The 13,253-nt window shown below is 42.4% G+C and overlaps 2 protein-coding genes across 4 annotated transcripts in view; both read right to left on the bottom strand.

Moving 5' to 3' along the window:
* Nucleotides 1–205: 205 nt before the first annotated feature.
* ist1 (IST1 factor associated with ESCRT-III) lies at nucleotides 206–8,719 on the bottom strand. 3 transcript variants are annotated; one of them, XM_019867453.1, is made up of 10 exons: nucleotides 8,628–8,719; nucleotides 5,680–5,783; nucleotides 5,402–5,582; nucleotides 5,246–5,333; nucleotides 5,083–5,166; nucleotides 4,865–4,975; nucleotides 4,611–4,787; nucleotides 2,323–2,424; nucleotides 1,818–1,857; nucleotides 206–1,726 (listed from the first exon to the last, which is right to left on the bottom strand). In XM_019867453.1, exons 1-10 carry the CDS (start codon nucleotides 8,666–8,668, stop codon nucleotides 1,566–1,568), a joined length of 1,089 nt encoding a protein of 362 aa, XP_019723012.1. In that variant the 5' UTR covers nucleotides 8,669–8,719; the 3' UTR covers nucleotides 206–1,565. The 3 variants fall into 3 exon arrangements, with proteins under 3 accessions (XP_019723012.1, XP_019723013.1, XP_019723014.1); XM_019867454.1 differs by having other exon boundaries at nucleotides 1,818–1,824; nucleotides 8,628–8,718; XM_019867455.1 differs by lacking the exon at nucleotides 8,628–8,719 and adding an exon at nucleotides 7,663–7,786.
* A 1,184-nt stretch (nucleotides 8,720–9,903) lies between these two features.
* The window catches only part of mphosph10 (M-phase phosphoprotein 10 (U3 small nucleolar ribonucleoprotein)), an 8,213-nt gene continuing 4,863 nt past the window's right edge, over nucleotides 9,904–13,253 (bottom strand). The window contains exons 6-11 of the mRNA XM_019867517.1: nucleotides 12,648–12,715; nucleotides 12,404–12,541; nucleotides 12,206–12,316; nucleotides 10,732–10,839; nucleotides 10,414–10,644; nucleotides 9,904–10,170 (exon numbers count right to left, since the gene is read on the bottom strand). Of these exons, the coding sequence (XP_019723076.1) occupies nucleotides 10,024–10,170; nucleotides 10,414–10,644; nucleotides 10,732–10,839; nucleotides 12,206–12,316; nucleotides 12,404–12,541; nucleotides 12,648–12,715 (803 nt within the window). The 3' untranslated portion in view covers nucleotides 9,904–10,023. The remainder of the gene's footprint in view (nucleotides 10,171–10,413; nucleotides 10,645–10,731; nucleotides 10,840–12,205; nucleotides 12,317–12,403; nucleotides 12,542–12,647; nucleotides 12,716–13,253) is intronic.

The following is a 13,253-nucleotide window of genomic DNA, read 5'->3' as shown; positions in this document are numbered from 1 at the left end:
CATTAAGTTCCTACTTGTGCAGTGTGAAGATGACTGGAACGTGTAAAATTGTTACGACCTGTACTGTATTTTTATGAGCTGTAAATGGAAATTATGATTTTGTGCAAGAGCATTATTGATTGCAGCTGCTTCGATGTTGTTCCAAATAGGTGACAAACTATCATCAACCTGGTTTCTAAGTGTGGAATTGAATAAACAGCTCTCATTTAAAACAATGTGTGACATTTAATGAAGTGAGTTTTGTTTTTGTTACACATTTAGTCCATGATAATAGGATGGCATTCAGTGTTACACAAAACATTTCAACTAGCTTCACAGACTTTTACTAAATTGCCATTTTATTATATTTGATGGGGAAAACACACATTATTGTCCAACATGGTGAAACGCAAGAGGGCAGTTCTGCAGTGTCATTATCCTAAGTTTTGTCAGAACCTTTCCAGAAACGGCTGAATCATTCCTTTGAGGCAGCTGTCCTTTAGGGCTTAAGCGTTAGGTGTGGTTAGGTTGAAGGACACGAGGTATGTGGACGACAACAGTTCCGATGCTATCAAAGCATCACTTTGAACCAAATAGTTCACGGGCAATGTGACGCCTCTACAAAACAAGACTGAGGAAATGGATCCAGTCTTAAGGGATAGCAAGTGCATGATGCGCGCCCCTTGTACAGACTAGCAAGGCCTCTGGTGAGAGATGCGACAATAAGGCAAATGCAGCAGAGCGCATACAGTGTGAGACACGTGACAACATAGGGAACGATCTAAATCCACAATAGCTCTGTGGGGTGACAATTTACATGTTAAAATTAAATTGCGTGGGGTCGTCTTTTGATACACTACAGATATTTGGTAGACCTGAAGGGGTTATTTTTTTATTTAGATATATATATATAAACAAACCGCTCCCCAACGACCACACCCAAGTTTCTTCATAAAACATGCAATCACCAGATGAATGTATAAGATACGGACTGCACGGGCGAGGCGGGTAACAGAAAACAGAAGACAGAAGACAAATGGCTTCCATGTGCCCTGAAACCTCTTTAAAATTAACTACAGGAATCGAAACCTCATCCCACAAACCTGTAAACAGGCCGGGCTAGGCAGTCGGACTAGTTTAACGGGTCTGAGATGAGACAGAACAAGTCGATAGGAAAGATTACAGCATCACAGTGCATGCCAACAATGATGGCATGAACAGTTGGTATTAGACAGGCAGCAAACCTGGGAAAAGAGTATTCAATGATGACGCATATCACAGCAATAAACGGAAAATGTGACAATTGTGAGGCCAAGCAAGATGAAGTGAGAATGACTCTATGGAGTTAGCTTCAGAGCATCCCAGTAAATATAAAGCCCCAGGTGACAGCACTCCTAATCGGGGGGAAAAGATAAAAATAAAATCATGACCAACTCTGAGTGAGCAAGCCCACCCTCACTGATGTCGGAAAGAGTAAAATGTTATCTTTTATATATGGATATAAATGCAGAGCCGTGAACATGTTCTACTTTCTGTTCTCACGTGTACCCAGGCAACAACGCCAGCCCGTGGACTTGTTAAGACACCTAAGTCTTCTTCTTCAGCATCTCAAAGCGTCGCGTGAGGTCATCAAAGTCGATGTCTTCCGAAGTGGTGTTATTCCCGCTGAAGGAGGTTGCAGGGAGCGTGTCCGGGACCGAGGGAAGTTCTGGGAGAGCGTTGTTGTCATATAACTGTGACGAGGGACCTGCAGCAGAATAGGAGGGGCGGGAGCTTGAGATGAACCTGTAGTATCAAGGCCGGTACTGTAACCGTATGCAATTGTTGGTCGGACTTACCGATGGCCTGAGAAGGAAGAGAGTGTTTTAGGTCATCAATCTAAAAGAGAATAAGGGTGTTTGTGACAGCATCTCCTCACATCAGAGTCAAGGTTACGTTGTGTTAGTGCTTCAAGTAAGAAAAGAAACAAAGGTCAAATGCTTGTGGGGCTCAATGAGGAAACCACCACCTTTTGTGCGCGTCAAGACTTATGAAGCTACATGGGAGTCTCCGCTGCAGCACTCTGCTCAGTCCAATCTAATCACAGGTCAGTTAGTGGGACCACTGAGTTGTTAGTGCTCACAATACGTACAAGCCATTCGTGCTACCTACGTTTGCGCACACAAATTAAAAAAAAAAAAACTTAGCCAACTTAGGGAAAGGGGCAGAAGTGCAGAGGTAAGAGCAGAAGCTAAGTGAACAACTCTTCCCTGAGTGATGCCCTGCCCTGCCCTGTCCGTCTGTCTGTCTGTCCATCTGCGGGAGCAGGGAGGGGTCATGGATGGGAAGAGTTTGGTCACTTACGGACTCGTATGTGGGGGGAGAAGTGGGCAGCTGAGGGGGCTGCCCTCCGCCCACTGGGTGCGGGAAGCTGTTGTAAGATCCAACGGCTGGATTGAACGGTTCCTGGAGGGAAACATGGAACATAATTTCACTGATGAAAACACACTCGCCTTCCGACCACAACACGCCAAGTTGGGGTCAGAATCCCAACCGGCATTATCGTGCCAATTTTCCAGAAGATGATGACAATTTTACGCTAATCTTTTTCAAAAAATGTTTTACATTCATTATGATTTGAGTATTTGGGGGGAAAAAAACTTATAAAAAACAATGATGATTGACTATCAGATATGCAACTACAGTACATTTTTTTCAAACCTCACTATCATTCACAAGTTAATTTCATGTGTAAAAATAGCTTGCAAAGTCTTACTTGTTATCCATGTAAATGCATTGCAATTATTCTTTACATTTCAATCAAAATAATTTCGACATATATGGTGACAATACCTACCTGATTATGATCTCACGAGAGTTAATTAGGTTAGGTTTGGAAAAAGTGTAATAAAGCACACTTTTTACAAAACTTAAGCACTCGGTTCATTATAGTAATGTCAATCAGCTCCATTTGTGGCCGTGTCTGGATCCTCTGGGGAAAAATCAAATGGAAGGAGCAGCGAAAAGCAGAGCAACCAAATGTTCAAAGTGTGAAATCGTAAACTATATTCCCATCGGGTGTTTCAATACACCATGTGGAGAAGAGGAAGATTCACATTGCTTTAAAAAGTCGAAATGGTCATTAAGGAGCACATTCTCCCGGTCGCGCTTGTGTCCGTTCCTTACTTGCGTGCCTTTTTCCACACTTTCAAGACGCAGTGATTCTCGCGTTCAAGCTTCTGACACACCCACCATGCATAACCTGGAAATCTGTGCGCACCCATCAAAGAGGCGTGATTCGGTGAAGTCTGAGGGTGGCCCTATTTTCCGAATTGTGGACTTTTCATGAGAATTCCATGGAGATCCAGTTTGAAAATATGGCACACTTTGATGGTGAAATTAACTTGCCTCGTGGATCTGGAAGTTATTGACGCTGACATGTGCGCGGCTCATCCTCAGGCTACGGTGAGTGAGTGCATGTCATGTTTTCATAATTCCAATACAAGCAATTTAATCAGAATAGTGTGCTCATAACAGAATGCTTAGGTTGAAAAGTCTCCAAAACTCTTAACTCACATCTTATTATTATGACGACGGTATTGTTTGTAACCGATGCTTCAACTCCAAGCCATTGTAATGTAGTAGGGGCACATATGCAGTCATTGGGCATTTGGTGAGCGTATATGGGACAGGTGTGACCCCCGTCCGCACAAACCAGCCGAGTTGACTGGTGAAAGTCATCACTCGCTGTTGGAGAGGTGCAATGTGATGATTTGCCTTCGAGAGGCAAGAGACATTTACACAGCCTTCGGAGTTGGAAGACCAAAAGATGCTGAGGTTCCCGGGAGAATGCACAGCGCACTGACAGATTTGTCCGTGTCTAGCCATGATGGTGCGTGTGACAGAGCTCCGCGCACAGCCACACCCCTGACGTGGCATTTTGGCGATTTGAGGCTCGGCCGTCAAGTTAAGTGGTCCTCTTGGTGTTGTACATGAAACGGATAAAAGCCCATCTTCTTGACTAAAAGGTCGATTGAAACGCTCAACTAGCCTTCACTACCGAGACCCCCATTGCTGGACCATTTAAGGGCTTTGGCCCAAGGCTGATAACAAACCTGTTACCCCCCCAGAAGGCTCGACCTCACCACCAAATCCCTGTGTTTTTTTGTTTTTGTTTTTTTTTGCTACTATTTGTCTTCTCATCCTTACATTTTATTTACCTTTCTTGTCTGAGACTTTGATTTTATATTTTTTATTTTAGGTATTGCCATTTACCCGAGACACACCCTACCCACCTACCCACCTGTCAGCATATCAGGCTGTGAGGACCTTCACCGCCGAGGCTGCCACCCGCAAGCGTAAGTGATGGTGCGTAAGTGGCACATTTAAGTGAATGGGAGCGTCTGCGCAGTAGTCTGCCTTTTCTGACTTCAGAGAATATGCCCCTAAGTGTGCAACAGCCCATACTTGATAGTAACAGTAGCAATATCCACAGCCATCTCAAATAGCAAATAAAAATTGCAAAAAGGAGTATTTCCCTGTCTTGTTACTTTATGTCACCATGATGACGCTGTGGTCTGCGAAGCAACAGGACTGAAAATGTAATGCACATGATTTGTATGGAAACAAGGATGTGAAAATAAAAGGCTTACTCCTTTGGGAGTTGGATAGTTGAATGGTGTAGGCATAGGCATGGGCATTGGCATGGGCATGGGGGGAGCTGTGAAACCACCTCCTCCTCCTCCACCACCTCCTCTTCCTCCTCCCCCTCCTGACTTCTTGTCATTGTTCATGTCAATCAGGTCCGCTTCATCGCAACTCACCTCAGGCTGACAGGGGAAAAAATGTAATGACGGTAACTAAGCAACACGACAACATATTGATTTGCACCTTGTTGTATTCTTACCCGGACCATGGCGTCAGGTTCATACGGCACATTATAGTTCTTGGCTATCTCAATCAGGTAGCGCTCCACCAAGATCTTGGGGGGAGCCTCCACACTCAGCTTGTGCATCAGCTGCAAAAATAGCATACATTTGATCAGACGGCAGTGCTGGCATATTTCTTGGCTGAACAGAGTGAGGGCTGTGTGTGTGAGTGTGTGTGTGTGGGGGGGATGCCAACCCTTTCATTGACTGTTCCAATCTGGTTTGTCCTGCACAACTTGCCATACTCCTTGCTATATTTGACACAGAGCTGTTCTGATACCTGTTAGAATTGAAAATGAACAATATCAAGGCTAAATGTTTTTGGTGCCAATAGTGTGTTTCTTGAAATGAGTACGTACCATTTTTAATTCAACAACCTCTGACTGAAGTCGAGGAGCTGCCCAGATAAGAGTTGATACTGCCTCTTGTAATCCTGGATCCAACTCCCTGAAATGATTTGACATCAAAACATACGCTTTGATTTGAAAAGTTCCTTGGACAAATCGGCGCCTTACTTCATCGACTGAATGAGGCCAAAGCGTGTCAGCAGCAAGTCACAGTAAAGCTCCAGGATCTCCATGGCTTCAACCATATAGTCCTCTCTGATGATGTGCTCCACACGGATACGCGCCCGCTCATCTTTTCCTGACGACAGGTATTCCGAGATCTCCTTCCGAGCCTTTTGAGCGAGCTCAGCTTCATTTCAAATTGTTGAAGGAAAGACAAGCAGAATGTGACACGAGATTAAAGACCAAATTCAACATGCGTATGGTTCTATTTTGTCAGGACTCACTTTTCTTTTTCTCAAGAAGCTTGAGTCGGTTGATGACAAGCCGAAGGTTGACTCTTAGTCTCTCAGATTTGAAGCCTCCTGGCATCATTGCTGGATTATTTTCTCTGTTGTTAAAATCCCAAAAGAAGATATTTGTGTGTCTCCGCCAAAAATGGGTCAACCCAACGTGCCACACTAACGATCGCGCATTTTGAGTGGCAACGTAACCGCTATTTTTCAATGGTTGACTGCGTTTGCATTTTCTACCTTAGCACTCGAATGAATGAAGCAGTTTCCAAACCAGTTTGTACTGCCTGCATTGGGCTCCGTTTTTTGGGGCACTCTGAATAACCGAATGGCACATTTGAACAACGTTCAGTGTTTGCAAATGGTCTGAGTGAAGTCCAGAGCAAATTTCCAAATGCAACCATGATGAGGGAATGGGTTTTTTGCAGGGGCAACTAGCTCAGGGGCACATTTGGAAATATTCTCAGAGTACCCAATGATTCAGTCCAACGGTTCAGAAATTGAGGGCATTGTTAAAATGGGCTGTTTAGTTATTTTTAGAGTGCACCAAAATCAGAGGGCTGGTGCACGCTCCAACTGAACCTGAGATATACATATTGATAACTGGAACTGTTTAAATAATAAATTACAAATAATTAAAATGTTTATGTTGTCTGTCTCTGCATTTCGCAAGCTTTCCAATGATATTAGTCTTTTGAAATTAGGATAACATTTAAGAAAGCATGAACCGCGGAGTCACCACAAATGGTCACACCTCAAATCTTGCCCCGCACTGATTTTGCATTATCGTTGAAATCAGGGAAGGTGGGAAATCACCTCAAATCTCACCCCACACTGATTTTGCATTATCGCTGAAATCAGGGAAGGTGTGAAATCGGATGACTCCCACTTGGATTGTCCCAGTTCTGACCTCAAAGCGTTCGAGGTGAATTCACACAACCAAAATGGCTGATTCTGAAAAATGGTGTGTTGTCGTTGTTCATCACAACAGATTTTGACCTCCAGCAAATCTACATCATAATTTCTTCCTGTTTATATAAATAAAAGAATGTTATCATCAAAGCATCTCTTTCATTTCAGCAAATAACTTCACGCAGGGAGATACCAGCAATCAAGAAGCCGGTCGGTAAAGTTGGTGTCTCTCAAATGTTTTTCCCGACTTAGCAACTCGGACCCCCCAGTTCAAAGGAGGAATCCAGTTGGGGGTTTTCCTCGTCAAAGATTTGGAAAATTCCAATTTCCGCACCTTCCGCGAACGCAGCATAAAATGTTGGCCGGAAATTGGGGCATTTTCACTGGTTTGACGGAATCGTAACTTTATTATTTGTCACAGGACAATAATGCTTATATCAAATGAATTGTCTTCAAAATATCTTTCTGGAAATGCGGCTCTCACGAAACCCAGTTAAACTTATTTTACTTACACACACACACACACACACACACACAATACGATACGACGAGTGACCTGCAGAAGTTCGTGAAATTTACCGTCGACCTCACCCTGCTCCCTTCGCCAGTCTGAGTCACACAATCATGTGACCATGATCAACTCATGGCAGCACAACAGAACGCCCAATACAACTGAAAACCCACTCGGTGAAAGAAAAAAAGCCAAGTTACGTAGAACTACTCAAGCCGTTAGCGTTAATGTTAGCACACACGGTGTCTAAACGACAGCGAGCTTCTACAAACCAATTCGATATTGCTCACATTTTAAAAGTATCCCCTTCCTTTTCGAAAGAAATACAATAAAACAAGTGTGGGTTCAAACAAAGTTGGCTATGAGCAAATATTGGTTTGTTAGCAGGCTTCTTGTCTGGTATCTGGCTAGCCGAGCTACCTAGCTCTTATTCTGTACTAAAGAAAACGGAACAAACTGTCTGGGATACGCTGTAGTGGTATCAAGAACACGAATAAGTCCGAAAGCTGTTAGAGGTTCCGTTAACTTCAAGTAAATCGGTGTCAATGACGTACCTGTAAGTGGCCGTCCAGGACGGAACAACTCCAATAGTGTTTGCGTCTGTGCTCTGTCGCCGATTTGACTTCCGTGTTGAGCTGTTGTGATGTCATGAGGTTTCTATTTGGGGAGGGCACCGTGGAACAACAAGCTCGAATGCTGACATCAAACCCACTGAACAAGTATGAGAAGTGATTCATGCTGTTGATGAACGTGACGTAACAGGGTTGGAAAAGCAAGATGTTCCCTACCTATGACCAAAAGGACAGCACTTTTCAAATGGACGGCCAGTAATGGTGATGTAAGTCGCCAGTTTGCGGACTTTACATGCAAAATATTAGCGTAATAAAAAATGAAAAAGTTACAGATACTAATTGTTGTTTTTGTGAAGGATCACTGATTGCTTTTCATTGATTTTAGAATTGCCTATCCTCTAATTATATATGAAAAGGTGTTGAATGCATAGGAGGCGTTCGAAAATATATTCACACACCCACCCTCAGAGAGTCAGAGTAAATTTCCGAAGGCTCTCTTCGTCTTTCCACGTGAAGGTATGTGCCAGACGCTTCCCAGACCTGACCAGTACAAATTCATTCACTTAAATCGATCAAGCCATTTTACCGCATCACACATTCTTCAGTCTTCGTGTCAGGTTAAATCCTGAATATCTGAGCCTGGGTGTGTATTTATTTGACCACTTTCGCAGCCATCTAATTTATGTAGTACTATTTGCTTTTTTTTGGGGGGGGGGGCTGCGTATGTTTTCTCCGGGTGCTCCGGTTTCCTCCCACATTCCAAAAGCATGCACGGCAGCCCGATTGAACACTCCGAATTGTCCCTAGGTGTGAGAGTGAGTGTGAGCGTGGATGGTTGTTCGCCACTGTGTGCCCTGCGATTGACTGGCAACCGATGGATGGGGAGCGCACATTTTGAATCGGCTTCCTCGATCGCCTCCATTCACTAGTGTGCCCTTTGTACGTACCTGCTTGATGCATCTCGGCAATTTAATTCACGCTTTTCCATTTCATCCACGTGTACAAATACTGTTATGCACTGTTGTAAAAAACAATGTGTAAAGGGCCGGTTGGGTCTCGAACCATCAAGCAAGCTTTGTGTGCAAGGAAAAGCGGGTGGATCACCCTTGGCGCACTCGCCTCATGTAACAGGCAAATACTTGTACTTTAATATTTGTCTTATTGTTTGTCACACACTCAACCTTTGTGGTTCATTTATGAAAGGCAGAGGATCATAATCATAAAGGGTGTAACAACTGATGTCACTGCGTCCTGCAAGACACATGGTGCATTCAATGATCACTTACATAGTAGAACATTTCAAACTCAATTAAACAATAACTACAAATATCAAAGCAATGCGAGCTTTCTAACAATTTGTAAACGCTGACATTATCAAGAATTATACAGATGAAATCGCAGATTGTTCTTAATTACCATCAATGATGCATCTGATGACATATGTTACAATAGGCTTACATAATCAAACCACGAGCCTCCCATTATGCATTCACAAGTTTTCCCAGTGTTTGGGAGGTCAACCGTTCAATAGTCATCCATCCAGGCAGGAGTCAGTTGCTTCTCCTCTTAATGAGATTTTATACTGCCCTAACATCTTCTTACTGATGTTTTAAGTTTTTTTGCCACAGTACTGTTTCAGTCCTTGTATCGAGGTGCTGGGTATGGTATCAATGTCAAAATGTTGTTATCATAATGTTATTCCGAACTATAGCTTCCCTACCATACACTGAAATATACAGGTGAGGTCAAGTGTTATTCTTAGTTTGCTTATAGTCCTCTTGGTGGCACAACAGCAACTTTTTTGTTAAACTTGCCACTCTAGTTCATGAGTCACCAACAATGAAAAAGGCTACCAGTTTCACATACTTCCATGTCCTTCTAAAATAACACATTTGTTCAAATTATTTGGTGTAAATCATCTCCTCATTGTTGTAGCAACGATCCAGTACTAAAACATAGTTTTGAAATATTGTTTCCAAATTTACGCCACAGCAAGTGTTATATAAAAAAAAAATCAGAAAAACAGTTAGATGCAGCTCGCTGCCCGGCAGGCTACTTTTGTGGTCTTTGGGGGCTACATGGTAACTACTCACGGGCACTACATTCATGACCTCTGGATTAGATTGTACTAAGAGGTTTAGATATCAAGCACAATGTGTTTTCAGCTTCCTCCATAATAATATGGGGCAGACACGATATTAACAATGGCTAAAGAAAAACAGACCATTTCAATAGTGTTTAATTTTAATAAAACAAATACATCTTAAAGAATTAAAAACTGTCACTTTAATAATAAACATGGACTCTGTACAATAATTATCCGCCAAAACACAGCATCATTCACTATAACTTGAGTTTGCTAGCAGAAACTTCTTTGTGTTTCTTTTTTGTAGGCTGCCCCTTTGCACTTTTGATCTGACTTTTCACTTGATCCTGCAGCTGAGAGAAGAAGGCTTGAGAAGAGCGCAGGGCTTTATCCTTTCCCTCATCCTAAAACAAGAACAAAAATATTATTACCCATGTTAGTCACACATATGAAGTACTGTCCAATAATTTACATTGTCATATTGACCACACATAGAAACATCATACACACAATTTATCTGGATGATAAAGTAAATGGAAACAATACATTTTAAAATGCGCTGGTGATTTTTCTATTGTCATTTTTCATAGCAGAATGCCATTTGTGGGTCTCTTAAATTGTATTTAAGTAGTGCAAAGGCCACTCACCTTGAGTATAGTAGCTTTGCCTCCTTTAGTGAGTTTCTTCAGGTCTTCTCTTGCTTGAGCCTTTGATGGCTTCTTGTTCTTGTCGGCTTTACTGGCTTCTTTGAGCTTCATTTTCTGTTCTCTCTCCTTGATTTTGAAATGTTTCACCTTCTTCTTATGTCGTCTCTCGCGCTTCTTGTCCGTTGATGTCTTCTCAGTGTCACCCACGATATCACCAGCTTTGTTTTTCTCCTTTGGTTGGAAGAGGGTATTCTTATACATTTTTTACCAGCCGCACAATTTTTTCTCGAAATAAAACAAAACAAAAACATTCCAAACCTTGATTTCCTCTGGTGCAAGCAGTGTAGCATCACTGGCAGTGACTGGAGCCACTTCTTCCATTGTGATCGACGGCAGGTTAGAAACCACCTTCACCTCAGGCACACACTAGAGGAGCAAAGAAAACATGAGCAAGTGGTCACGCAGCAAACTTTGAGGCTCGCCACACACTAAGAGTGACGTCTGAAACCAAATGAACTGTTGCGCAGTGTTTGGGGTCACACTAATATTGTGTCAAGAGAAGAAGAGCGACATGCTGTCCTTCTCTGACATTAATGAAAAAAATGCATGAACATGATCGTCAGTCATGGAGTTGGCCGGGTCTGAAAAAAAAAAAAAACGCGTGAACATGATCGTTAGTCATGGAGTTGGCCGGGTCGTTTGCTGAAACTATTGCTATCATCGTTCAACAGCTGTAAACAAGTCTTACTTAATTACTTACCAGCTACAAGTTGCTCGCTACACATTCATTTATGAATGCATCTTGCAGCTCAGTAGTTATTCTTCATTTTGTATTTTCAGTTACATTTATGAAGTGTAACGGGTGTTTAGGAGAGTGGGAACCATGTGTGCAGGGTCGTAACGGCTTAATAGAGGCGTCCCCCCCCCTCCCTCCATGCACGCACACACACGCACACAGACACGCACGCACACCGCCACGCACCCACTTTTTCACACACACACACACACACACACACACACACACACACACACACACACACACACTCACTCACTCACTCACTCACTCACTCACTCACACAAATAAAGAAAATCAACCTCGGGTTCATGGAAATTCACCTGTTGCGGGGAGCTTGGAACTTATGACCTGTAAAATGTATGTTATCTACTGTATGTTGAGTCTCAAAACCAGATGTAGGCTTGCAGTTTTTTTTTATGTGGTGCATCAGTCGATATGCGTAGTTGTATCACTTGACGTGAAGTGCAGAGTCATTAACTGTAATTTTTTCGTGATGGTCCACTTCAGTCGCGTTCAGCCAACTTTCTTGGCTGCGAGATGGGCCTAATAGCTATAATGCCTATTACTGTCCTTGTATGTTTAAATCTTATCTATAATTGTGGACATTTGAATCCTTAAGTGAATCCTCCTGTCTAATGTTTTAACACTGCCGAGTGTGTCACGGACATAACATTTCTAATCACTCTTGCCTTTTAGTTCCTACATCACAAAATTACTTCAACTTTTGATCTGGCCTGTAAAAACCAAACTTACGGGTTTAGGTGTAAAGTGGAAATTGGATAGAGCATCCAACTTCTTGGCTGCGAGATGGGCCTAATAGCTATAATGCCTATTACTGTCCTTGTATGTTTAAATCTTATCTATAATTGTGGACATTTGAATCCTTAGTTTAATCCTCCTGTCTAATGTTTGAACACTGCTGAGTGTGTCACGGACATAACAATTATAATCACTCTTGCCTTTTAGTTACTACATCACAAAATTACTTCAACTTACGGGTTTAGGTGTAAAGTGGAAATTGGAGAGCGCATCCAATTTTAAGAAGAGTGCGTCCATCAGTTTTTGGATTTCGACATGGGCTGGATTATCCTCTTCCTCTGTCTTTGTCTGAAATTATGATGAACATGTCAGAATTCCGAAGCAAAAAGAGAGAAATGTTTATTTGCCAAAGTGAAAATGAGACAAAAGTGCAACCTGTGTCTGCTTGAGGTATTCCTGTTCATAAATTTCTGCTAGACTCAGCTTGCTCTTCTCATGGTCTAACGTTAGCCTCTTCTTGTACTCAAACACTTCCTCTTTGGGCTTCTCCTTTCGTACCACGTCATCAAACGCCTGAGGAGATAAAAGTCAAAAAGTGCTGCATTAAATAAGCCGGAAAAGGCTAGCGCTTAAAATGGTCATGCAGTACAAAACAATTTATTGAGATGTGTGCACAAACCTGGTCTTTAATTCTCTGCTTAATGATGTCTTCCAGATGCAGTGTGGTTTCCTCTGTGATAGCAGGAGCTGACAGAGAAAAGAGCAAATCTTGTGGTCAGAGTGAGGCATTTAAATTATTCATCAGAATATACAGAGAGGTTTTGTGCAACAGATTCATACCCCAAATCCCCGTTCCCTAATCGTGTTGACGGAGCGAACGACTTCTGGTTGGATCTGAAACTTCCACTTCCAACTATGCAAAAGTTTTGTTCTCTGCTTAATGATGTCTTCCAGATGCAGTGTGGTTTCCTCTGTGATAGCAGGAGCTGACAGAGAAAAGAGCAAATCTTGTGGTCAGAGTGAGACATTAAATTATTTATCAGAACATGCAGAGAGGTTTTGTGCAACAGATTCATACCCCAAATCCCCGTTCCCTAATCGTGTTGACGGAGCGAACGACTTCTGGTTGGATTTGAAACTATGCAAAAGTTTTTTCTTTTTAGTTGAACATGGCTTACCTTAATAAGAATCCCACTTTGCATTGTTGTGAAAGGTAGAATCCTAGAAAGTTATTGCACCTTTTGATCCTACAAATAGTACTTCCTTATTGTAGCAGAAGCCACAT

This window comes from Hippocampus comes, unplaced genomic scaffold (genome assembly GCF_001891065.2).
Source record: "Hippocampus comes isolate QL1 unplaced genomic scaffold, H_comes_QL1_v1.1 scaffold2, whole genome shotgun sequence".
In the NCBI taxonomy this organism is placed as follows: domain Eukaryota; kingdom Metazoa; phylum Chordata; class Actinopteri; order Syngnathiformes; family Syngnathidae; genus Hippocampus; species Hippocampus comes.
The sequence above is the reverse complement of the archived record's forward strand: the minus strand, read 5'-3'. Positions and strand labels throughout refer to the sequence as shown.

Bases quoted from the DNA above. Each gene is read 5' to 3' on its own strand.
- ist1 (XM_019867453.1), bottom strand. From the start codon at position 8,668: ATGGAAAAGCGTGAATTAAATTGCCGAGATGCATCAAGCAG. The intron at 4,788-4,864 runs GTAAGAATACAA...TTCCCCTGTCAG, and splicing joins AACCTGACGCCATGGTCCGG to CCTGAGGTGAGTTGCGATGA. The intron at 1,727-1,817 runs GTAAGTCCGACC...ATTCTGCTGCAG, and splicing joins TCTTCCTTCTCAGGCCATCG to GTCCCTCGTCACAGTTATAT.